At 39.5% G+C, this 24166-nt stretch overlaps 1 protein-coding gene and 1 long non-coding RNA gene across 2 annotated transcripts in view; one reads left to right on the plus strand and one right to left on the minus strand.

Annotated features, from left to right (window-relative positions):
- The window catches only part of cand1 (cullin-associated and neddylation-dissociated 1), a 31616-nt gene extending 14046 nt beyond the window's left edge, over positions 1 to 17570 (minus strand). The window contains exons 1-12 of the mRNA XM_038708104.1: positions 17246 to 17570; positions 9037 to 9112; positions 8882 to 8949; positions 8624 to 8778; positions 7237 to 7360; positions 5833 to 5920; positions 5579 to 5747; positions 5324 to 5429; positions 5097 to 5242; positions 2605 to 2756; positions 2142 to 2282; positions 323 to 464 (exon numbers count right to left, since the gene is read on the minus strand). Of these exons, the coding sequence (XP_038564032.1) occupies positions 323 to 464; positions 2142 to 2282; positions 2605 to 2756; positions 5097 to 5242; positions 5324 to 5429; positions 5579 to 5747; positions 5833 to 5920; positions 7237 to 7360; positions 8624 to 8778; positions 8882 to 8949; positions 9037 to 9112; positions 17246 to 17313 (1435 nt within the window). The 5' untranslated portion in view covers positions 17314 to 17570. The remainder of the gene's footprint in view (positions 1 to 322; positions 465 to 2141; positions 2283 to 2604; positions 2757 to 5096; positions 5243 to 5323; positions 5430 to 5578; positions 5748 to 5832; positions 5921 to 7236; positions 7361 to 8623; positions 8779 to 8881; positions 8950 to 9036; positions 9113 to 17245) is intronic.
- On the plus strand, positions 3369 to 5087 carry LOC119895186. The gene is made up of 3 exons (XR_005443042.1): positions 3369 to 3773; positions 4221 to 4364; positions 4509 to 5087. It is a non-coding gene; the product is annotated as an uncharacterized LOC119895186 (long non-coding RNA).
- Positions 17571 to 24166: the final 6596 nt, after the last annotated feature.

Genomic DNA, 24166 nt, shown 5'->3' on the forward strand with positions numbered 1-24166 from the left:
AAAAAATAAGTTGCTCTTTGAACGCGCGTACTTGCAATATTCTGCAATTATATTACCGTGATATAAGTGGTCTTAAAATGGTCTTAAAATGACAATAATATCGTTTAACACAATAATTTCTGGGACAATATATTGTCCAACAAACAGAAGTTATTGTGACAGGCCTTATTAAGAATATTGTATACTAAGTAAACAGCAATACTGCTAAAAGGACAACAGTAGAGATATTGAGAGCGAGAGATCCAGATCAAATGTCTGTTAGTTCACAGAAATGAATATAGTAGCAGTAGTAATAGTAGTAGTAGCGGTGGTGTAGTATTACCTGGAATTAGTACTGGGATGTGCTGCGTCAGGGCTCCTGGGAGGACGTTCACCAGCTCAGTCAACATGTTGAAACAACACTGACGGGTTTTTACACTTTTCTCCTTCAGCTGCTTGTGAAGAGCTTTCACTATCATGGGGACCTGCACGGGGCGAGAGACATTAACAGAGAGAGAGAGAGTGTGAGAAAAGACCACCACAGTTACTTCAATTTCAATTTCTGCGGTTGACGGTGGGTTTCCTGTCAGAGAAAACACAGGCGAACCCAATTAAAGCTCCAACAGCGACATCTGCTGAAGAAAAACAAAACTACAATCAGAGAGAAGATAATTAATTATGATTAATCACAGTCTGGGAAATAGACCAACTCATAAAATACTACTTTTCTACACAAATTAGGGCGACAACCGTTGTTTTCTTTATCAATTAATCTGACAATACTTTATTCGATCAATTGTTAGGTTACAATTTTCCCAAATCCAAGAGCAAGGCTTTAAATGTCTCGTTTTGACCGACCTACAGTCCAAATCCCCAAAATATCATGTAATAAACAAAATCTGAAAATATTCACACTTGCTGCAAATAGTGAATATTTGGCATGTTTGCTTAAAAAAAATATTTATGCAACTAATTATCAAAATTGTTGATTCACTTCTTTCGTTTTAGTTCTGACATAAATACACATCCTGTATGCAGCTAAATCACAGTATTTATCTTTAACTAACAGATTAAGTTATCAATTACCTTCTACCTGTAACATATCTGAAAGTACTGAAAAAATGTTCACGTGACATCTTTAAATGTCTTTTTTTTGTCCAAACAACAGTCAAAACCCCAAAAATATCCAATTTGCAACAACACAAAACAAAGAAAAGCAGCAAATCCTCACATCGGAGAAGCCAGATCCTGTTTTAGTTTTTAAAATTACATTAAATTATTAATCGATTATTTATACTACACTATTTAAAAAAAATTAGGAAAAAGGGACAATTACTCAACAAAACAATTTTTACCACACAAAGATGAAAAACAAAACAGTATCCTGAACCCGATGATGCCAATCTGGCTTTCTGATCATTTACTTTTATCAGGCCTGGGCACCTTAACGGCTTATTATCTCGTTAACGCATTTATTAAATAACGCTGACAATTGTTTTATTGCACGTTAACGCATTTTTTAAAAGTTATTATTATTTTGATTCTGAATACACAGTCAAACCATGAGTCACAGGAGGGGCGGGATGCTGATCACCCTGCAAATCACCCAGACAAGCAGTGGAGGGAGGTTTCGGCAGACTAACAGTGTTTGCAAACCACACGTTATTGCACTTTTGTGTATATAGCTGTACATTTAAATTAAAATTGAGCAATACACTACTTTAGAATTCATTATTCAATTTTGCACATAATGTGATTAATCACAAGAAAATGGGATTAAATTTTAATCGTTGCCCAGCACAAATTTTTATACTTACTAAGTATATACTTATAGTATACCTGTTTTCAGTTCCTCACTACAACTGTCACCTCTTTAACTGAAAATAAATGATTTCTTACATTCATCCTCACTATTTGTTTCCACTTAAATTCATATCGACTCTCGTTTTAAAAACAAGCTTTTTTGGATACTTTCACATAATCATTGATTTATTTTGGCCAAATATGTAACTTTAAAACAGCAGGCTACAGTGAGTAGTTTTGTTTACGTATTTTAAGGTTCGATTTTGAAGAATTAAAATTAATTGACTTTCAGACGTTTTGCTCACAGAAATATGCTTTCCAACCATCCATCCATTAATTAATCCTTCCCCGTTTCTTACCTGGCTCTGCAGCATGGTGAGCGGGGTTTCTCCCTGCTCCATGGCGTCTGGATCAGTCAACCAGCTCTGAGCAGGTCTGGTCTGTTTAAGCAGCGACAGGTAGGCGTGGAAAACATCCGCCTTCACGTTCTCCTCCCTCTCCTACAGACAGTTCAACAGGTATGGATTACATATATCAGGTCGACATCAGCCCGATCCACAGACAAGGATTAATCACAATGAACAGTTTCCGCATTAGTCCGATCAATAGTAAGAAATTACTTTAATCAAGAGGTAGCGAGCAAAGTAATCAATCGGCCGGTGCAGACTTGTCATATTATCCGGCTGAAGTTAAGATAAGTAAAGATCTATTTAAATTGCTGCTTTCGAAACTAATTTAAAATATCAGATCTGAGTGATGAGGAGATGAAACCAAAGCAGCAGAGTGAGGAGGTGACGGCGTGACAGGAGAGACTGACGGTACCTTGAAGCGGCAGACGAGCGCGGGCGAGACGGAGCGGTAAAACTCTGGCAGCATCTCGTGGCGCGTTGAAACGACGGCATCCAAACACTTGGCGGCCGCCCGTCGAACCTTCCAGCTCATGTCGTCGTCGTCACTGTACTCATCGTCACTGCCTGGACAAACAAAGACCGGCTGTCAGTATTCACAGTTTTCACAGTCAGCTTCTAACATGGACATGTTTGTCAGTTTAAAAGATAATTTAAGTCAAGAAAGTCACAGTTTGTCGTAAAAGTATAAGACGTGAAAATACGTAATTAGAAAAAACAAACTCAAAAGACGCTTATGTAACGCCATAACTTTTTCTCTCAATAAACTACATAATATATAATAACGTGACTGAAGCTAATGTTGTTACTGAAGCTAACGTGACTGAAGCTAATGTTGTTACTGAAGCTAACGTGACTGAAGCTAACGTTGTTACTGAAGCTAACGTGACTGAAGCTAATGTTGTTACTGAAGCTAACGTGACTGAAGCTAATGTTGTTACTGAAGCTAACGTGACTGAAGCTAATGTTGTTACTGAAGCTAACGTGACTGAAGCTAACGTTGTTACTGAAGCTAACGTGACTGAAGCTAATGTTGTTACTGAAGCTAACGTGACTGAAGCTAATGTTGTTACTGAAGCTAACGTTGTTACTGAAGCTAACGTTGTTACTGAAGCTAACGTTGTTACTGAAGCTAACGTGACTGAAGCTAACGTGACTGAAGCTAACGTTGTTAATGAAGCTAACGTTGTTACTGAAGCTAACGTGACTGAAGCTAACGTTGTTACTGAAGCTAACGTTGTTACTGAAGCTAACGTTGTTACTGAAGCTAACGTGACTGAAGCTAATGTTGTTACTGAAGCTAAGGTCACTGATGAAGCTGATGTTGTTACTGAAGCTAAGGTCACTGATGAAGCTAAGGTCACTGATTGTAACGTGACTGAAGCTAATGTTGTTACTGAAGCTAACGTGACTGAAGCTAAGGTCACTGATGAAGCTAAGGTCACTGATGAAGCTAAGGTCACTGATGGTAACGTGACTGAAGCTAAGGTCACTGATGAAGCTAAGGTCACTGATGGTAACGTGACTGAAGCTAAGGTCACTGATGAAGCAAAGGTCACTGATGGTAACGTGACTGAAGCTAAGGTCACTGATGAAGCTAAGGTCACTGATGGTAACGTGACTGAAGCTAAGGTCACTGATGAAGCTAAGGTCACTGATGGTAACGTGACTGAAGCTAAGGTCACTGATGAAGCAAAGGTCACTGATGGTAACGTGACTGAAGCTAACGTGACTGAAGCTAACGTTGTTACTGAAGCTAACGTTGTTACTGAAGCTAACGTTGTTACTGAAGCTAACGTTGTTACTGAAGCTAACGTGACTGAAGCTAATGTTGTTACTGAAGCTAAGGTCACTGATGAAGCTGATGTTGTTACTGAAGCTAAGGTCACTGATGAAGCTAAGGTCACTGATTGTAACGTGACTGAAGCTAATGTTGTTACTGAAGCTAACGTGACTGAAGCTAAGGTCACTGATGAAGCTAAGGTCACTGATTGTAATGTGACTGAAGCTAAGGTCACTGATGAAGCTAAGGTCACTGATGAAGCTAAGGTCACTGATGGTAACGTGACTGAAGCTAAGGTCACTGATGAAGCTAAGGTCACTGATGGTAACGTGACTGAAGCTAAGGTCACTGATGAAGCAAAGGTCACTGATGGTAACGTGACTGAAGCTAAGGTCACTGATGAAGCTAAGGTCACTGATGGTAACGTGACTGAAGCTAAGGTCACTGATGAAGCTAAGGTCACTGATGGTAACGTGACTGAAGCTAAGGTCACTGATGAAGCAAAGGTCACTGATGGTAACGTGACTGAAGCTAAGTCAATGCCGTATTTGGCAACATAGGCAGTGTTATATCTTGTGAACTGATCACGTCCGTTTGTGAACGTGAACTCATGCAATGCTGTGCTAAACTCAATATATAAAACCAGAATCCACATTATAAAGAAAGGTAGCGAGGAATCTGTGACAGGCAGGACTTAAGTTTCATTTGCACTTTCCAGCCGAGCTTTTTATAGGCACACTGCTGAGTGGTAAACATGGATTATCCATGAAGGAAAACAAATTCTGCCACGGGAGGGACTTGTAAAGTAAGTATGCTTTCAATAGATATGTTAATAGATAACATTTATTAATTTACAAAACGCAAAGTGAGTGAACAGAGGAAAAATCTAAATCAAATCAATGTGGTGTGACCACCGTTTGCGTTCAAAACAGCATCAGTTCTTCTAGGTAGTTTTTGAAGGAACTCTACCCACAATCCTTCTGTGGATTTGGGCAGCTTCAGTTGCTGGATAAAAAAAAAAACAATTAAATGCTGCCACGAACCACAAAAGATCCCACAGTATTTAACATGTTAACAAGTTAATGCTAGTTGGCTACAACTTGTGTCGACTTATATTTCAGTACCTTGGTAGTCTTCATCGTTCTGCTCTGCGTCCATGGCGTTGTCGTCCTCGTCTTCATCGTCGAAGTTGTAGTTGGGGTCGTAGGTCAGGTAGCGCAGGCAGATAGAGATAACCGTGGGAACGTGGGGGTAAACTTCTTTAGGACACCTGTAACAATAACAACATGAAAGTTAAACACAAGCAACTACGACTATCAGAGTATGTTGGCAGTATTACTGCGTGTATTACCTCCTAACAAAGGACTCAAACGCCTGGATGCAGTACTCTCTGAGCTCGTCATCATCAACGTTGCAAAACTTCACTACCAGAGGAATGATCTTCTCCAGATACTCTCCTGAACAGACAGAGAGTAAGGTCATAGTAAGTTAGTAAAAACATTTTTAGTTGATTGTCTGAAAATAAAAGTGAAATCCAGAAGAAACACTTGATGTGAATTTGGTCACTTTTATGTTTTTGGTAGTCAGCGTGTCTCGTCTGTCTCACCGATCCTGTGTCCAGCCTGTCTGCTGATGGCGGCCGTGCACTGGATGTAGGTTCTGGTGGTCGACATGTTGTCGTTCCTTCCCAGCTCGGTCAGAAGATGCTCGATCAGATCGATGAAGACCAGGTTCCCACAGGACATAACCAAGTGGCCCAGAGCCATGATGGTCCTCTGAAACGTCACGGCAGATGTAATGAATACACACTGGCTCTTAAAATAATGTTGTGAAGGATAATAACTTAAAGGTCAGATGTACCTTTCTGACAGCCAGTCTGGGGGAGGTGAGCTGGGGGAGCAGACAGCTGAGGATGGAGGGATGGAAATTCACCAGCAGACCTCCCTGTCTGCAGAGACACAGAAAGATAAGACAGTTTTTATTTCAGAATCAAAATTAACGACAGAACCAGGCTGCTTGTCTAGACGTAGCTACTGAAGCGTTGCTAGTTTCTGGATGCCGAGTAGCAACTCTCAGTGAGAAAGAAGAGTCGATTGTGCACATTCTTCCTCCATCAGCTCTGCTCATTGTATTAGATAGTGGTAATGTGGAGGCAGTGTGCAACTTGGCAATATATCTGCAGAAGAACTGTTCACTGAAAGTCTTTTCCAAGTACTAAAATTTTAACTTTATTAGATGGTTATTATTTTGCAGACCCCGGAAAAGTTGCAATAAACAGTTCACTGATCCGTTTCTCTGCCATTTTTCTGTATTTAAGCAAAAAATAATAATTTTTCAGGAAGGTTTCAAACATTAAAACTGGCAGTAGGCCTGCAACTAACAATTATATTGATTAATCTGATTATCATTTTGTCGATTAATTGATTAGTTGTCTGGTCCATAAAATGGTGAGAAATGTATATTTGTGTTTCCAAAAGCCCAAGATGACGTCCTCAGATGTCCACAACCCAAATATTTTCAATTTTTTATTTCAGATTGATGAAGCTGGAGAGTAGGGCTGGACGATTTCACCTAAAATAAAAATCACGATTAATTGAATATTTTTCCTCGATTACAATTATTTTGTCGTCATAATTCACTGACTAGGTTTGTACTTTAAATAAGCTCAACTATTATCTGGGTTTATTTATTTATTTGATTCACCGATTTTAAAATCGATAATGTAAATTTTAATTGATAAGGTAATATTGACATCCACATTATGGATAAATGGTTCCCCTATATTCAGCGCATTGTCGCTGCTGAATTATGACCACTGCTTTTATTAATGTCAGTGTGGAACTAATGATTTTCACAGCAACACACGCTTTGCTAGCTTCTAAGTAACGTGACAGCTGCTGTTAGAAGAGCAGCAGAGTTAACGTCAGGTCTTTTAAGGAGTGCAGTGTGTGTTCGTAGCGAGTGGGTAAGCAAATGAGAGAGCGCAAGCAGCAGAAAGTAACGGGAAAAGCGAGCAAGTTTGTTGTCAGTCTGGCAGTAAATGTACAGTGTCGGTCACAGCGTTAATAAAATGGATGTCTGTTGTTTCGCCAATTGCTGCAAAGTGAAGGCGGTTAGAAAAAGTGAAGGCCTTTTTTTTCCAAAACAATGAATCATTAATCAAAATAGTTGGCGATTAATTTAATAGTTGACAACTAATCAATTAATCGTTGCAGCTCTACCTGGCAGTCAGGTATATACAGATGTAACAGACAGGTAGCGTACCTGCAGAGCATGTCAGCCATGATGTCGAGCGCCTCCAGCTGGACAGACACGTCTTCCTGTTTGGCGATGGCGCTCGTTAATCGACCCGTTATCTTCTTGCAGACACTGGCAGCTAAAGCAGAGCCTGAGAGACACAGACAGGTACAAGTTTTTATAACATCAGTTTTAATTACCTATGAAGGCAACTAACTGCAAACAAAAGGCCTCATTATCAGTCAAGCTAAGAGAAACAAAGACGCTGTAGTAATACAACTAGTACTGTATTGTAAAAGAAAAAAAAAATGTGTGGAGTAGTAAGATAGTAAGTAATCATTTCAATTTCCCCTGAAACAATTTGCCTAATAAATCACATTGTTCACAAGACACCATGAGGATCTGGGTTAGACCTGAACGATTAATCGTTTTCAAATTGAAACTGCGAGAGTTTAGCCTACACGTTGTTAATTTGTCATTCTGTGTGCTTCAACTACGGATAACAGCTCTCTGTGAGCTAGCTAAGCTCTCCCCGTGCTACATTTCCCACATGGAGCATTTCAGAATAAGAGCGTTCTGCCTGCCTGATTTTGCTGACTTGTTAAGATTTTGTTGATTTGTTCAGTTGTCCTTGATTTTTGTGCCTCTACTATGGTTAAGTAGCTACGTAGTTAAATTGGGAATTTAGAAGGGTGTTTTATTTTGAAAATTGACTGGATTCTCTATGCTGTTCTGTGTCGGACTTCCTGCCTGGTTCATCAGCTCTGTGCAGCTTGACATGGCTTCAGTCAAAAATACACTGGCAGTGAATTCTGAACTTCAGCAAACCCCCCCGTTTATTTTTTAAAATCGCAAATCGAATCGTAATATCTGGCGGATAAATCACAATTACATTTTTCCCCCAAATCGTTCAGCAGTGATCTGGGTTATGCAATAATGAGCACAGAATATCAATCAATACAAATGCAGATAATGAATAAATAATATAAACACATTATGCCCGTAGAACTGATCCTGTGCCTCTGAGCAGGACGCAGTATAAATACAGAACGCAGGTTGTTGTTCTGGTGCAGGTGTTTGGTTAACAGCTACAGAGAGAAAACACTGTTAGAGCCGATTGACAGCTGTGATCAGCTGCCGCCGTCATCAGAAACTGTCACGGAGGGAAACAACTTACGATGCAAAGAGGCAGTCCAGAAAATTATTCTTCCGTCTGTAGTTACAGGACATTTTCTGGACGCGTGAACGAGGACTTGACGTTTGGTTGTTTGAGCTGGACAAAGCGAACGGAATTCAATGTGGACACTGGAGACTCATTAATACCACGTCTTAAGAGACAGATGGGTATTTGAGAGACAGCAGTGGTAGTAGTACCATTAATCATAGTTTGCATAAGTATTCATTGTATTTTTACCACTGGAGGCGGGCGGTAACTCTCCGATCACAGTTTTGAGTCCGATGGAGGAAATGTCTCTGAGCTGTTCTTTGTCCGACAGCATGTTGGTGCACAGAGTGTCCACGATCGTCTCCACCTGGTACTCCTTCACCTTACTGACCAGGGGCCCCAGGCTGACGAAAACAAACGCACCCACAGTTAAAACGTACACAGTGAAGCGGAAACAGAAATTTAAATAAACACTTGGTTAAAAAATACTGCGTGTGTGTTTGTTACCATTTGACAGCCAGGTTCTGAACTTCTCCATTCTTGTCTTCCAACAGTTTAAGAATCATCCTCACCACCTGCCAATCAATACATCAATCAATCAATCAAACCTAAAACTCTTCAGCCTCGAGACAAACTCTCCAGACACAAACATATAAACTGACCTTCCTCTCGCTGTCGTCGTCCAGTTTGATTGAATCTTTCTGCAGCTCCGTCATCAGGTCGTTAGTGGCCATAAACCTGGAGAGAGAGAGAGGAAATAACTCTGCAACAACGCAATCAATCAGAAACTCAAACCTGCAGCGGAGTCAGATTAACACCAGCTTCAATGCAGCTAATGTGGTTTTTAATTAAACTAAATATAAAAGTCACTATAGCAAACTTGATCCATTTCTCGAGACGATTAATGATCAACTTAATTACAAATAATCCCAAATCGTTTCTGAATTGGGATTAATCTGTTATGAGTTTGAGGGAGGCTGTGACGAACGACTAATTGCCAAAGCAGTTAACAATCTGGCTCTCGAAGGCTGTGAGAACATCGTTTGAAGCTGTAACGACTTGAGTATTTCAAGTGTCGTGTCCGCTACAGTCTTTGACTCGAGATGGAAATCTGCTTCTGATGTTGTTCGGACACGTCTGCGTGCGTTTTCCTTCTACACGGGTTGTGAGTTTAATGTGCTGGATTATGGCAAAAATCATAATCAGTATTATTTTGAGATCACGATAATTGAACGTGTCAACATTCCAACGGCCGTCAGGTCCTGGCAGCACCTTTCAGTATGTGCACACAGCTGCTATGTTAACTTCACACTCATATGATGCACCTCGTGAGTCGACCAATGCAAACCATTTCAAGGTACAATCACCACAGCGGGTCCAAACAGCGCCTCTGTCAGACTGGAAATTGACGCGACTCACTTATGTCTCATAGTAACTTCATCCACCGATCGATTATATTCCAACAAAAATGGTCTTGTTATGTGGTCAAAAGGTCCAGACGATCCAATCCAGTTCAAACATTTACTCCAAAACACATTATTCCTGAGGCTAGGTAAGGCTTTATGCTGTGGCCCTACAGTGTTTTCCAGCTAATAAGTCCCAGCTGCAGTCGTCTGCATGAATTTGTTAGCAAGCAGAAAAAAATATATAAGTTTTAGTGTTTAAACTTATATCAATCAATTCCAGTAGCACTTCCAGTGATTCAGACATATACTCCAAATGGTTCAAGAACCACATTCACTTCACTCTGGATCTGCCTTGAAGAGGCGTTTTTCATGAATTTTACAGGAATGGTAAGAGTTTAACAAAATTACTCACTGACTTAGGAAACACTGTGCATTTATTAAGCTTTAAAAATCAAATGCTTTATTGTTTTTATTATGCAACCATTACCCCAAATAGCCCAGTAATCCAACATTATTAACGTTAAACGGCATGTTGGAGCTTAAGAGGACCACAGTAACGCAGCGTCTCCCCAGGTTGACTGCTTCTGGGGGGTGAACGGGCCGCTGAGGGGGGTCGTAATTCAAAATAAAAAAAATCGATTAATTGCTGTTAATTACTTTACAAATTAATTACAAAGCTCAAAAAATGCCATTCAGGCCAGCCCTAATAACTTTATATATTTAATGCTAGCCAGTAATGCATTTAGGTTAGAGCTGCTGTCATTTAGATTAAATGCGTTTCTTTTTCACCACCTTCCCAAAACTCACAGGAGGCGTCTGAAGATACTTCCTGTATATCGGCCTCGATGCCACTTATCTCAATATGGCAGATATTGCCCTGATTAATCAGTCTATCACTTGTTTCTTCTGTTAGAAGATCAGTTGTGGCTGTATGTTGCAGATACGTTTGTCCAAACTGAAAGAAACATTCAGAAAACCTCCTGACAGGATGTTGATTAACCTATTTGCTTTCTCGACGGTTTACACTAAACCCTGATATATGGAAGCAGTGTTTCCCAAAAAATGTCTCCGCAGAGGCATCAGTCAAGCTTCAGACTGTGCTGTGAAAGAAATAAACATCTTCCAGCCACCTGTAGGTCCAGATTTGTCTGTTTTTCTTGCCTTCATTTAGGTGCAAGCAAATTATTCACAGCACCTTTAGCGCTTCTGTCATACACATTGACAGTTATGTAAATTACTGTAAACAGTCTTTATTTGAATCACAGCAAACAAAAAAAAAACAAAAAGGGCCAAAACTTCACTAATGTAAAACAAAACTTTTTAAAAAATCGCTGATATTTAAACTGAAGTGCTTGACAAAGTGAAAATTGGTAGCGTTGCATTTCCTCCTGGTTTTGAAGTTTTACTAGCAGCCAAACAAGCGGCTGTAAAACAGCAGATACTTTCTTTTGAGCGTCACAAAATGATGAATCAGAATTTGATCTAGTAGGTCGATAACATTTGGAAAGTCCAGAAGAGCCGCACAATTATTATTTTACCCCCATAGAAGTTAACGGAGGGCTAAAACGGACGCTAGTTGGCTCAACGGTGAAGGTCAACACAGAGGAACATAAAACCCAACCGCCAGCTAACGTTTTGACACCAACGCACATGTATAAATGAGAGGGTGCGTCCATCTGGGCTAAAAGAAGAGGATCTACAGCTACGTTTACATTTATTAATTTAGCTGACGCTTTTATCCAAAGCGACGTACGTGTTGCTATACATGTCAGAGGTCGCACGCCTCTGGAGCAACGAGGGGTTAAGCGCCTTGCTCAGGGGTCACAGTGGGGAGTTGAACCCGCATCTCTCACACCAAAGGCAGGCATCTTATCCATTGCGCCATCACCACCCCATACAGCTACATTTACGTGATTAGCTTTTATTGAAATGTGTAAACCGAAACATTTAACGCCGCTATTTAAAGTGATTTTATAAATAGAGACAAAGAAAAATGAGGTAATACTTTCTCTTGTATCTGGCGAGCCACACTTACACTGTCCAATTTGTCCACACGCTGACACACGGGCTGTTTTGAATCACTTTTAGGATGATGACATTAACCGCTTTACATGAATACCCTGATCAAATGCTTTGCCTCCAGATGCGAGCCCTTCACTTCCGAGTTATTTCTGCTGAGGCCGTGTCCGATCCAATATTTATATTTTCATAGCCGGCACAGAGCACACATTAAAATTAGAAAAGCAATTTATGTGTGTTTGACAGCCGGATAGCTCTGATTTAAAAGAAAATATGGTGCGAGTTCAGTGACAGAGACACATCACCTAAAAAGAAAGCGTAATTACGTCTCCTGCTGTATCTGCTGATACTCGCTGTTAAAGCCTCAAATCAGGATTGAAATGACTCTTCTTGCTTTTGTTCAACAGGGTCAGCAGCAAATGGAGCGGATACAAGTCTCACAATTTCACGGATTTGTTGTACAGAGAGGGCTGCTGTCAGGAGCGCTGAAACTGATTAGTTGTGCTGCCAACTTTGGCTGTGATCGTCCTCGAGCAGATTATAAAAGAGGGTGGTTCGCTCTGAAGTTTATCTGTTAAACATGAGGGGGACTAAACTGTCTCATCCCACTGTCCTTTGCCTCAACACTCGTTTCTAGCCGTTGGCATTTCACAAGTTAAGACAAACAAGAAACACATTGCCTGGCAAAGCAAAATGGTTTAAATTATTATCCCCATCTGCTGATTAATCTTCTGGGATATAAAACGTAAGCACAAAGGCTTTGTCACAGTCACGAGTCCCTGAAGTCTAACCAAAGTATTTCTTATTTTGTTCAATAAAATATTCAGTTTAATAACACAAGAGAAAAGCAGCATATTCTCACAGCTCAAACCAGAGACCTTTTGCCATTTAAGCTTAATAAATAACTTAAATTCATTAACCGCTTATCAAAATAGCTGCCAATCAATTTCAAATTCGAAAATCTAACAGATTAATCAACTATTAAATTTAAGCTCAATTACAAAACGAATGTTCAAGAAATTGAATTGTGTTTCAGTTTTGTTTGGATTCACTCATTTGTACAGAAAAGGGTAAAACATAAAAAAATCTAAGCTAAAAGTCAATTAAATAATATTGTATAATTGGAAAGTAAGACTCACTTTGCAGCCTTATTTTGTATCTTCTACAAACTCGTGCATGGACACATTATTCACTCCTAATGGAGCTACAAACCAGCCAGCATGTTTTCATGTTGTCAACTAGAGCCAGACCGATATGGGATTTTTAAAACCAGTACAGATTTTGATATTTGAGGATTTTAAAATCCGATATTCTGTACTTCTTTTTTTCAGAAACACACTACATAAACATTATAATCCATACATGGTTCCAGACTAATTTTTTGCATTGGTTGCACTGGTGCTCCGCCACAAAATGTAGGTGCACCCAAATTATTCACTGCACCTTAAAGCTTGATTTACACTCCTGCGTAGGGTCTACGTGCGTAGTTACGTCGTAGGCTCCGTGTCTCCATCATTCTACAATTACACATTAAAGGTGCAGCTGGTGTAGCCTTTTCAAATGTTATCGACCGAATGGATCACATTTTGATGAAATGAGTCATTTTGCTCGGGTTGCGACGCTCAAATATATTGATACGCCGTGTTACAGCCGCTGCTTTGGCCGCTAGTAAAAGTTACTTTAAAGCACGGCACACTTCCTGTCGGCTCGGAGGCATTGCGAGGCTTCCAATCACAGTGCTTCTGGTCCGCGTCGCCTTGGCGCGTTTACGTTTTTGAGGAGGTGCACGTCAGGCTACGGTGTAGGTAACGTCATAGGGTACGGGGATACGCAGAGGCTATGCCGCCGATTCGATGCAGAAGTATAAATTGTACTTTAGCGCCATAAGGCCCCATGTCAACCAAACCTTTTTTTTTTTCTTGCCTGCAATCCCCAAAAACATTTTTCAACTCTTGGCGCCCAAAAAAAAAAAAAAACGCTCGCCTTGTCAAGCTTTTTTCCGGTCGGCGAGAGTTGAAAAATGTTTTTGGGGAAAACGCTGGGCTCGTCACCTTTTACTCAGCTGTCCAATCACAATAGAGGAGGGGCGGGACAAATCCCACAACCTAGCAACGGTTACTATCCTGGAACCGGGCTTCGTCCAACCTCAGCTCTTGGACTAAACGGTGGTACTCGCCGAGATTTTTCCTCGCCCACAAAATCTCATGAACCTGCATACGGCGAGTCCGTCCTCTCTCTCTACCTGCTGCAAGTACTCTAGTAGGTATAACTACATGCAACAAATGTACCATAGCAACCAAAGCAGTCGGAAGAAACGCTGCGCCTAAAAAACGCCCCTTGGCGCTCCCTGCTTGGCGTTTCCAGAAGAGCAGCAGGCGTTTTCAGCTGGCAAAAACACTTTGGCGGACTCGAGCCCTGACCGTATATTCTAGTCATTTCCCAAACACACTGATAGTTACGTACTGTAAATGATTGTTAAAAATAACAGGTAAATGTTTGTCTTTTTTGAATCCCAGCACAAACAAAAAATTCAAAAGTGTGTGCTGCTCTCTGCAACGAATAATTTAAATCTCCAATTACCTCATATCGACCGTTAATATCGGCACGCTGTTTTATCTGTCGGGTTCTATTTTGGACTTGGGGTGTGCCAGAAAATCGATACAGCGATTTATCGTTATAGATTATTTCCATGATACTGTATCGATATTCAAGCTCATCATATCGATACATAAAATCAATAACAAGATAGCGCTTTGACGGTTAGCTCAATGCGAACATATAATGGGATTCTCTATTAACGTGCTAACGGACATTAGCATCGCAATCACAACACTGCTTCTGCACTCCACACAGACTAGCTACAGCAACCCCAAAGGGTCAAATCCCAAAATCCCCAGTGGTCTAAAAGTAGGTGGAGAAAGGGCAGCACAACGCTGTGTCACTGAACAGTTAATATATTGTGATGTACTTAGGTGGAACACATATTTGCAGTAAAGCATTCAGTAAATTCAATGAATTTGCATTTTATTTGCCTTTTATAATGAAATGTTTTTTATAAAAAATGTTCATAGTTTTTCTGTAGTTTTATTTACAGACTGAAAAACATGTACTGCAGAATTGTGCTGTTTTCTAATTTTCAGCAAATAAATAGAGAACTTTTTCACGGGCATTTTGTATTGTATTGTATTGTAGATATCGTGATTAATCACTTTACGATTTTCAAGCGATATATTGATGCAGAAATGCTGTATTGCGATATTATCGTTATCGTGAGCCATGTACCCTGCGATTCGTACCCATATTTTATACCATTTAAAAACAGATGTCATTCCAGTTCCTGTTTATCATTTTCCAAAATCATGGGATGAACAAACGAACTAACAAAGACGCATTAACTGCAACTTGATTATGCCATCAGTTGTTTGATTGATTAATACTTTCCAGGCAGCCACTGATTTCATTTACAAAAATCAACATGCAGACTTGCATCTTGCTGCAGGCAGATTATCCATCATGGTAAGAAGCATTTCTACTTGCATTTTTGTCAAAGTTTCAGTACATTCAGTGGCCAGTTTTTAGCTACACCTACCTAAAACTAATGCAGGCTAAAAAAAAAAAACACATTCACCCCATTTATATCAATAACAGTAGACAAAATACATCCAAGGACATGACAGATGTATGTAATTCGGCGCCTCATGTTCCATGCAGTGATAAAGATAGGCAGCATTTTTATTGATAAATCAGACAAACCTGATTTAGTTTCTAAGTAGCAGAGTACAGAGAAAGAGTAACCCCCAAAACAGGTCTGTCTGTCTTAGTTATGCTCAGCTAAAAGCAGTCAATTCACCAAACAACACGTAAACGCATTCCTTATGTCAAATTAAATTGACTACCAATTAAACTGACTTATCCACAAATATGTAACCAACTTACAGTATGTTTCAGTTGCTATCATGCGTTAGTCAAAACTGAAGTCACATTCTCAAAACTCTTCACACAGAAGAGTATGTGGACAAAATTGAATCATTTTCATTTGCTTTCACACAAAAATGCATTCAGTGACCTTCCTCTCCAAAATACAACTCTTCTCTCAATCATACAAAACAATAAATATCTGCATCACATTTTTCTGCATCCAAAACAGAATGTTGGCAAATGTCCTGCAGTTCTGCAGCCACCAGATTTAGATATGTAGAAAACCTTAGCCGTATATTTACGGTAAAGTTTATGCTGCAATCTCAGCGTCAATGTGGGAAATACGAAGTGCTGCCTAACTTTGTAGAATTTAAGTAGAATCGTTTCATGAATTACAAGTGTTGCTCACTGTGTTGCAACTGTGCATACAACTGAGAAAAACTGTATTCCAGCACTGAAATTTCAGCTTTTTTGTTTTTACATGTTAATTACTATGTGCAATGATTTAGAAAAAAAATAAAGGATATTGAAGCACATCTCTGCATTTCTGATTCATTCTTGTTACATAAACTTTAATCCTGTCAATAATGCGAACACATGTTATTCTATAATGAAATACTTATTTATCTAATCTATCATTCAAAGTTCATAATTTCAGCGTAATGCTCCCAGGTTGTTAGCTTTTTTCCTGATCAGAGTGTTATGGGTGACAATATTTGCTTTGAGAGTGAGAATTGTTGCAGGTGTTTTGGTTGAACAAGCTCATTTTGTGTAAGTGTGTTGGTGGTGTGAGTGAGTTGTGGAGGTGAGATCACCCGTTAAGGCCAAGATGCATGTTAGTTATGCAGACTGTGTGAAGAATGTTTGTTTTTGTGGCTTCAGTTTTGACCAATCCATGTTACAAATTAAAAACTGTAACATGCATGCTGTTTACACTGACTAACGTTACATGACCTGAAGCTCCAGTATGTTTACATGTTGCTGTTACCTGAAATGCTACCACACCCCCCCCTAAAAAAGCATCATGCTAGTTAGCCGACGCGACAATTTACTGTTTGCTTCTCAACACCTGCACAAGTACAAGTACACGCTAACTTCACATCTGAAGTCAACAACGCGGCTTGCAGCGTGAAAAAAAAAATCTTTCACAACCGATAGCTGACATCACGCTAGCTTGCGGCATGACAGAAGTTAGTGCTGGCAACGAGCTAGTTAGCACGCTAGCAGGCGAGTTAACAGCTAAGGGACGGTGTTTACCTGCGACTCAGCTGTCAGTGTAGCTTTCAAACCAGCTATGAGTTTCACCTCGCTGTCAAATCTAACGCTAACGAGCACCAAAATGCTACCAGCAAGCTAACAAACTGGCTAGCGATGTGACGATGATCAGACAGGTGGCAGGATAGCAGTTAGCATGAGGCCTGGCTGAGCTAGCTGTTCCAGCCGAGTGTTTTTAAACATATAAGACAAACGTTTTGAGGAGATACTGTAAGACGGGTAGTGAGTTTGCTTTGCTGAGGTTTTGTTTTACCTGAAATCCTTGTCGCTGGAGGTCATTTTCTCCAGCAGGTTGGAGATGTGGTACGAGGCGCTCGCCATGTCGGTGCTGTTAGCCTCCTGCTAGCAGACTGCGCTCAGTGTGTGTGTTCCGGCTGCTGACTGTCTGTCTGTCTGTCTGTGTGTGTCTCTGTCCGTCCGTCTGTCTGTCCTGGTGGCCTGGTTATAGAGGTAAAGTCTGTGTTTCTGGTTCCTCTGCTGCTGCTGCCTGCTGTCGCCTTTCTCTCTTTCTACACCGACTGTCGCATCCCGGGGCGCGGAGTTTGGGTTTGTTTGAATGGAGCTCCCGTTCTCTCTGCAGAGGGGCGGGGTTAGCGTTGATGGACGCTGCGGGGTCGAAGGTCAGAGTGTGAGAAGGTTTTTTTTTTTCCTCCAGATTTCTAATGTTCTAATTTATTTCATTAAAGCCAGACACCGCAGTCCAAAATGATGATTTTGCTTCAATCTGTCAATTTTCAGATTTCAATTTATTTTGCAACTATTATTTCCACACTTTAATAAAATATGTAAAACACTCATGTGTGATGGAACCTTTTTTCCACCCACATATTTACAGATAAAATACCACATAAAATAAGAACGATGAAAGATGTTTTGAAGAACGAGAATGAAATGAAAATGACTTGATGTACAGGAAACATGTCCTTTTAAGAAAATGGCTGTTAAAGATAAGTTAACACAAAAGAAGATCAACTGTAAGTCTATGTTATATTACTACAATAAAACTAATGGAAATGGAAAATGGATTTCTGTGATATGCAAATCAGCGCATATTTACATTATTTTTACTCATTTAGCTGACACTTTTATCCAAAGCAACTTACAATTGCTATATATATCAGAGGTCGCACAACTCTAAAGTGAAATGAAGTTAAGTGTCTTGCTCAAGCACATGTTCGTGGATGTTGTTGTGGGACTCAAACCAAAGTCTCGCACTTCAAAGGGATGTGTCTTATCCACTTCACCATCACCCACCTGTTTTTCGACTTTACACTTTTAAACAAGTGAAAAACTATGACTATAAATCTTTTATCCCAGTAAATGTAATTTTTAAATATGTTCACCATGCATCAACAGCATCACATGTGATTCAGTGGAACTCAATATAGGTCCAAAAAAGAGACATTTACTAAGTGGTATTAATACCCATAAAGGTATTCAAGTACAAATTATATCATTATTTTAAGTAAAACGTGCAAAATAAGGCAGAAACACCCTTTGGTGCATAACTTTTCAGTCACAGAATGAAATTTACAAGAACTATATTATTAAAATCTGGCTAAAAGTATTTTCTTGGTGCATCTCCACTTCCCTCTCCTATTGTAAAATGTATGACGCTGTACATCAAAATGACAAGAGAGATCAAATTGAATTGTAGACAACACTTTGGGGGTCCGCCACGTGGTGGTTGGGACATGGTACTATAACGTAAATGGCTCAAAATGGCTTCCAAATATCTGGACGTCATGCATTAAAGAGTTTGTAACATAATTTAATGACAAAATAAATGTAACTGTAACGTGTACATGAAAATGCTCATGATCACATTGGGGTTTACATGAATATCTTCTGTAAAAAGCTTGGCTATGTTGAATAATATTCTTTTTGTTGCTTTGCATGTTTTTCATGTGCACAATGTCTTTCTTTGACCTTTCCAGCCTCAGCTGTTCACTAAAGTTTAATGCTGTTCTAATCTTTTTATTGGTTCTTATGTTTGAATTTGCAGCGCCGCCTGTCTGCCAGTTAAACCGCCTCTCAAGCTGTCTTTAAAAAATGGTTAACAGACAAAAACATTCATTAGAAATTTAGAAAAGTAATCAAAAAGTAATTAAATGTAATAAGTTACATTGATAAAGTAATTGAAATAGTTACACTACTATTATAAATAGGTTAACTTGTAATCAGTAACCTATTACATTTCCAAAGAAACCTTCTCAACGCTATTTATTTTATTAAATGCATTTGTCAGGGAACGAAAAAACATTAATCTTTTCACAAGGAGGAGAGATGCTTTCTACTACAAATACTACAAAATAGTTCAAAATACAATACATAAAAATTGCACTAGATGGTGAATCACATTTTAATCATATCTCAAGTGCTATGCAGTGTAACACTCTTGGCTCTCAACCCCCCCAGAGATCTTATTAATCAAATTAATCTGCATTCATTTTAATGATGCGTCATAGTTTTAGTCATTCGTTTATGCAAGAATAACAAAAATCCACTTGTTCTAGCTTCTCAGATTTCAATTTTTGCAACTCTTTTTAATTGTTGTTGTTAATAAACTGAATATCTTTGGGTTTTGGACTGTCGGTCGATACCAAACAAAGATTTTGCGTATGTTAACTTGCATTTTATTGGCCAACACACACCCAATAACCATCACCTTCTCCATGTGTGTAGTCACAGAAACAAACGTGAGAGTAAAAGTGGAGCTGTTTTATGCATATACATATACACATACATATACATACATAAAACGTACTTTCAGTTTACAGTATTATGCTCCACTTGCAATACTGTATACTGGACAGTTCTGTTTTCACATACAGTACTACAAAACTGTAATGAGAGTAGATTTCTTACCCCTTTTGTGTGTTTGGTAAATGTAAAAACAGGACATCTGGGTGGGCTATCAGCGGAAACTGCAATCAGCTGTGTTTGGAATGAGTATAATTTCATGTTATTATAGATATTCTGCTTAAATTCTCTGCACAATTCTGCGTCTGTTTAATGTAGAAAATGCTCTAAATTTGCCATCATTCTGTGTTGAGTGTTTCTAACACTGTGTTAGTGTTTGAAAAATGTGCTGCCAACATGTCATCTTTTGCAGGTGGTGGAGTTAGGAAGAGAAAACATGCATTTTGTATGAAAGCAATGAAAACAGATTCACAGCTTGGTCCACATAGACGTCTGTTTCGCCGACTGTGTGAAGAGTTTTAACGCTTATAATAAAAAAAAACTGTAATCCTTCCCTGGCGTACTCAGGTTTATCTCCCTTTCCCATACAATGAGTAACAAAGACTGTATGTGTACATCAAAATTGTAGTTTCCACCACTGCATTTGGTCATGTAGTATATAAAGCAGTACATGTGTGCATATATTTCTGTCCCTTTATTGCTCCACCAGAAACCTGAGCTCCTCCTGAAGTCCAAAGCGTTCTCACTGTTTTCACAAAAAAAGACAGAACTCCCTTCCTCCTTCTATCCGATTAGCTCCGTGCGTTGCGTAATGACTTTAGGAAACAACTATAAAGGCTTTTAAACTGTGTCTGACCTCTTGATTTTGTGCACAGATAGAGGGCGAGCCTGTGGGCGCTTGCATCTTTGGATTGAACTGTTTAAAAGTGCTGTTGAGATAAAGCCGACTTGATTTTTATCGTCTCCTCCTGATGTGAATCACTGCCTGCATCACCTGCAGCAGGTGCCTCTATTCAAATAAAGCCTCAGTGAGAGTGACTTCCTGTTTACTGGATGAATTAGAGTGAGAGAGACAAAAAGGGAATCAAGTACAACTGTGCAGAGAGCTACATCGCTCATGTTTGTGTCTTTAGAGCTATAGTGAGTTCATTACCCTCTGCTTAATAATGAATCACCCACACACACACACACACACAAGGGCTTGTGGCACTGTCTTCGTGGGGACCCGTCACCGACATAATGCATTCCCTAGCCCTTTCCCCTAATCTTAACCATCACAGCTACACGCCTAACCTTTAGCCTAACTCCTAAAACCAAGTATTCTTCATAAAGCCCTTTAAACTTGTGGGGTCCAGCATTTTGGTCCTCACAAAGCTGTCGGACCCCACAAGTATATTAAAACAAGCCCCCCCCCCCACACACACACACACACATACATTAAAGGGACATTAAAACACACGCAGTAATTTCAAACATGCAGGGGAGATTCAGGTTATTCAGAATGGTGTTGTTGTTTATTCAAGCTGGTTGAATGCATTCAATGTGTGTATGTGTGTGCGCATGCGTGTGCATGTTTGCGTGTGTGTGTGTGTGTGTGTGTGTGTGTGTGTGCGCATGCGTGTGCTCGTTTGCATGTGTGTGTGTGTGTGTGTGTGAGATGAGTCACAGATCAGTTGAGTGTTTACAAACCCCCAGGCGCTCTCTCTCTCTCTGTTGACACATAATGCAGCCACTGACATATGCATGCTGTGATTCGTCAGTGTGTGTGTGTGTGTGTGTGTGTGCGCGTGTGTGTGTTAATGCATTGACAGCGTTTGACAGTAATCTATGAAATGAGGCTCCAGCTGCATTGCAACACTCGCAGTCTTCTTCAGACGTCTCTCAGGAAGCGATCGTGATTATGATTGAGACGACGATGGAGATGAAACATGATGGAGGTGTCATGAATAAAGATGTATTTCACCCTATTCTGACATGACAATGGCGGTGATGATGACACCCGTGATGGGTGGGAGGATGAAAAATAATGCAGTCATGAAGAGGAAGAAGATTATGTTGCTAATGACAGTTATGATGATGAAGATGTTGGCGGTAATGATGGCAACAGCCATGATGGTGACATGATGACAGGTGTTATACTGAACTTATGATGCTACATGATTATATTACATATCTGCAAATATTCTATCAAAACTGCAAACAGTAGCCCAAATATAGAAACTGCAGTAACTGGCCGAAAATTAACGGACACCCCTGCCCACTTTAGTTTACTTTATGACCATTTCGAGGGACCCAACCCCTAGATTGGGCACCACTGGACTAAACTACCAAACTGTAAAGTACTACAAAACAGTAAAATGCTGTATATATTTATATTTAAAACATTCATTCAAATTTTACTGCAAGATGAGTACCTTAAGTGCATTTGGAGGGTAATACTTGTGTACTTTTACTACTTAGGATTTTGAATGCAGGACCTTACATATTAGGAAGTATTTTTGAGTATCTTTTATATATTTTCTATTTCTGTTGTCTATTCCTGCACAAATTGTTCAGTTCTTTCATTTGAAAAACAGATTTTCTTTTTTTTTTTATGTTTATGTTTCTTGTCTTTGCAGTTTTTGTTGTGTTTTTTTATTTTTTTTACCTTTTTTTATTTATTTTCTCTCTGTTTATTGTTATGTTCCAATATTCCAAGGCAAATTCCTTGTATGTGAAAATGTACTTGGCAATAAACCTGACTCTGGGTTTTACATTAATGTATTGCTCATTTTTCGTGCTGGAGGAAGTGCTCAGAGCCTTTACTTACATAAAAGTGCAAATACCACACAGAAAAATACTCTACTATCAGCAAAAGCTCTACTTCAATATATGTAAGTATAATCAGTAAAATGTCCCTGTTGTACTATTAAATATTCTCTCATCAGATAATTATTCCTCGTGCATTAATGTAAAGCAGGATTTTACTGCTGTAGTTGTTGAGCGGGAGCTCATTTTGCACCTAATGATTATATTCATTCTAGATCTCGTTTGCTCAGAGCATCTTTGTTAACATCATTTTCTGCTTAATCTCTGACAGTAACAAAAACTTATTTGTTTTTCGTTTTAAATGTTTTTTAGCCACACGAGCAGACGGTAATGTTGGTCTGTTGGCCGCCCCACCATTTTGGTCCTGAATGAAATATCTCGACAGCTGTTGGACACATTGCTATTAAATGTTGTTGTTGTTTGTACAGTTTCCTAATGACTTTGCTGGTCCTCGCAGCATTATCCTGTCAACATTTAACTTTTTCCAATACTTTTGGTTTATGACCAGATATCTGCAAAAACTAATCACATTCCCGTCAGCCTCAGCTGTACGCTGTGTTTATTTCTAATTAGCAAATGCTACCATGCTAACTTTACTTAAGTATATAACTTTATGTTCATGTCTCCTAGACTGTAAGTCTCTGTGACGTCACCCACAGGTTTCTAAAGAGCTGTTGTGAAGTTCAGTGTGGGCGGCTCCCAGCAGCTCTGACCGTCTGACTCTGGCTGATACAGAATTGGGCGAAGAGGCCACCTGAGAGGGGACCCACCTGTCACTCAAAACAGCCACATCCTTAATTACGCAAAACTTTAAGCCTCAACAAAATTTAAACGGGAAAGTTATTTAACAGTACAGTAGTGAACGTGGAAATCAGCTATAGAGACCACAACTGATTTTTGTACCAGGCTGTAAACCTGTTTATTTCTGCTGTAAAATTGGGCATTTTAACATGGGGGCCTGTGGTGACTGACCTTGTGTGGCCTTGAACGGCGGTTTTTGGCACTTCCACGTTGGCTTCATTTTGCAGCTTGGTTGGTCGATTCTGTACACACATGCTCTTCCTGAGCTTTCTTCCATTTTATTTGTCTGTCATCAGACTCTAGGCTCCAATGATAGAGGGTATCGTAGATGTATGCTTTTCAGATTTGCCCCTTGAGGTGAATTTCGGATTTGTGATATTGAGCCATATATATAAACCTCATTTGACTGACATGATGTTACTAGGATGTTAGGATACTAACATTATCCTGCCAAACATCAGCATATTAGCATTCTCACTTTGAGCACGGTCACATGCTGATGTTAGTTTTTGGCTCGAAGCTCTGCTGTGCCAGAGCTGCTAGCATGGCTTTGAGACTTGTTTCTCACTGGTAATTTATTCTCTGATCCTTTATCTGTCAATATGCAGTAAGGCGCTCTACCAATTAAGCTGAACCTTTAAAACTATTGATTTTCATTTAAAATGTTCCCACTAAAGTTCATTTAAATATATAACACAATATCATGTCTGTATCAGCTTGTTTCAACACTTTATTGAAGAGGCTACATGATTTTCAGACTCATTGTAATCTTAAAACTGAACGTGCAATGAAAAAAAATGGGGATTTGAACATCTACATTTCCATGAAAACTGGGCAATCTGCAGATGAAGGTCATGTGATG

Source organism: Micropterus salmoides, unplaced genomic scaffold, assembly GCF_014851395.1.
Source record: "Micropterus salmoides isolate LMB-PRFRI ecotype aquatic unplaced genomic scaffold, ASM1485139v1 Ms_hic_scaffold_9, whole genome shotgun sequence".
Taxonomy (NCBI): domain Eukaryota; kingdom Metazoa; phylum Chordata; class Actinopteri; order Centrarchiformes; family Centrarchidae; genus Micropterus; species Micropterus salmoides.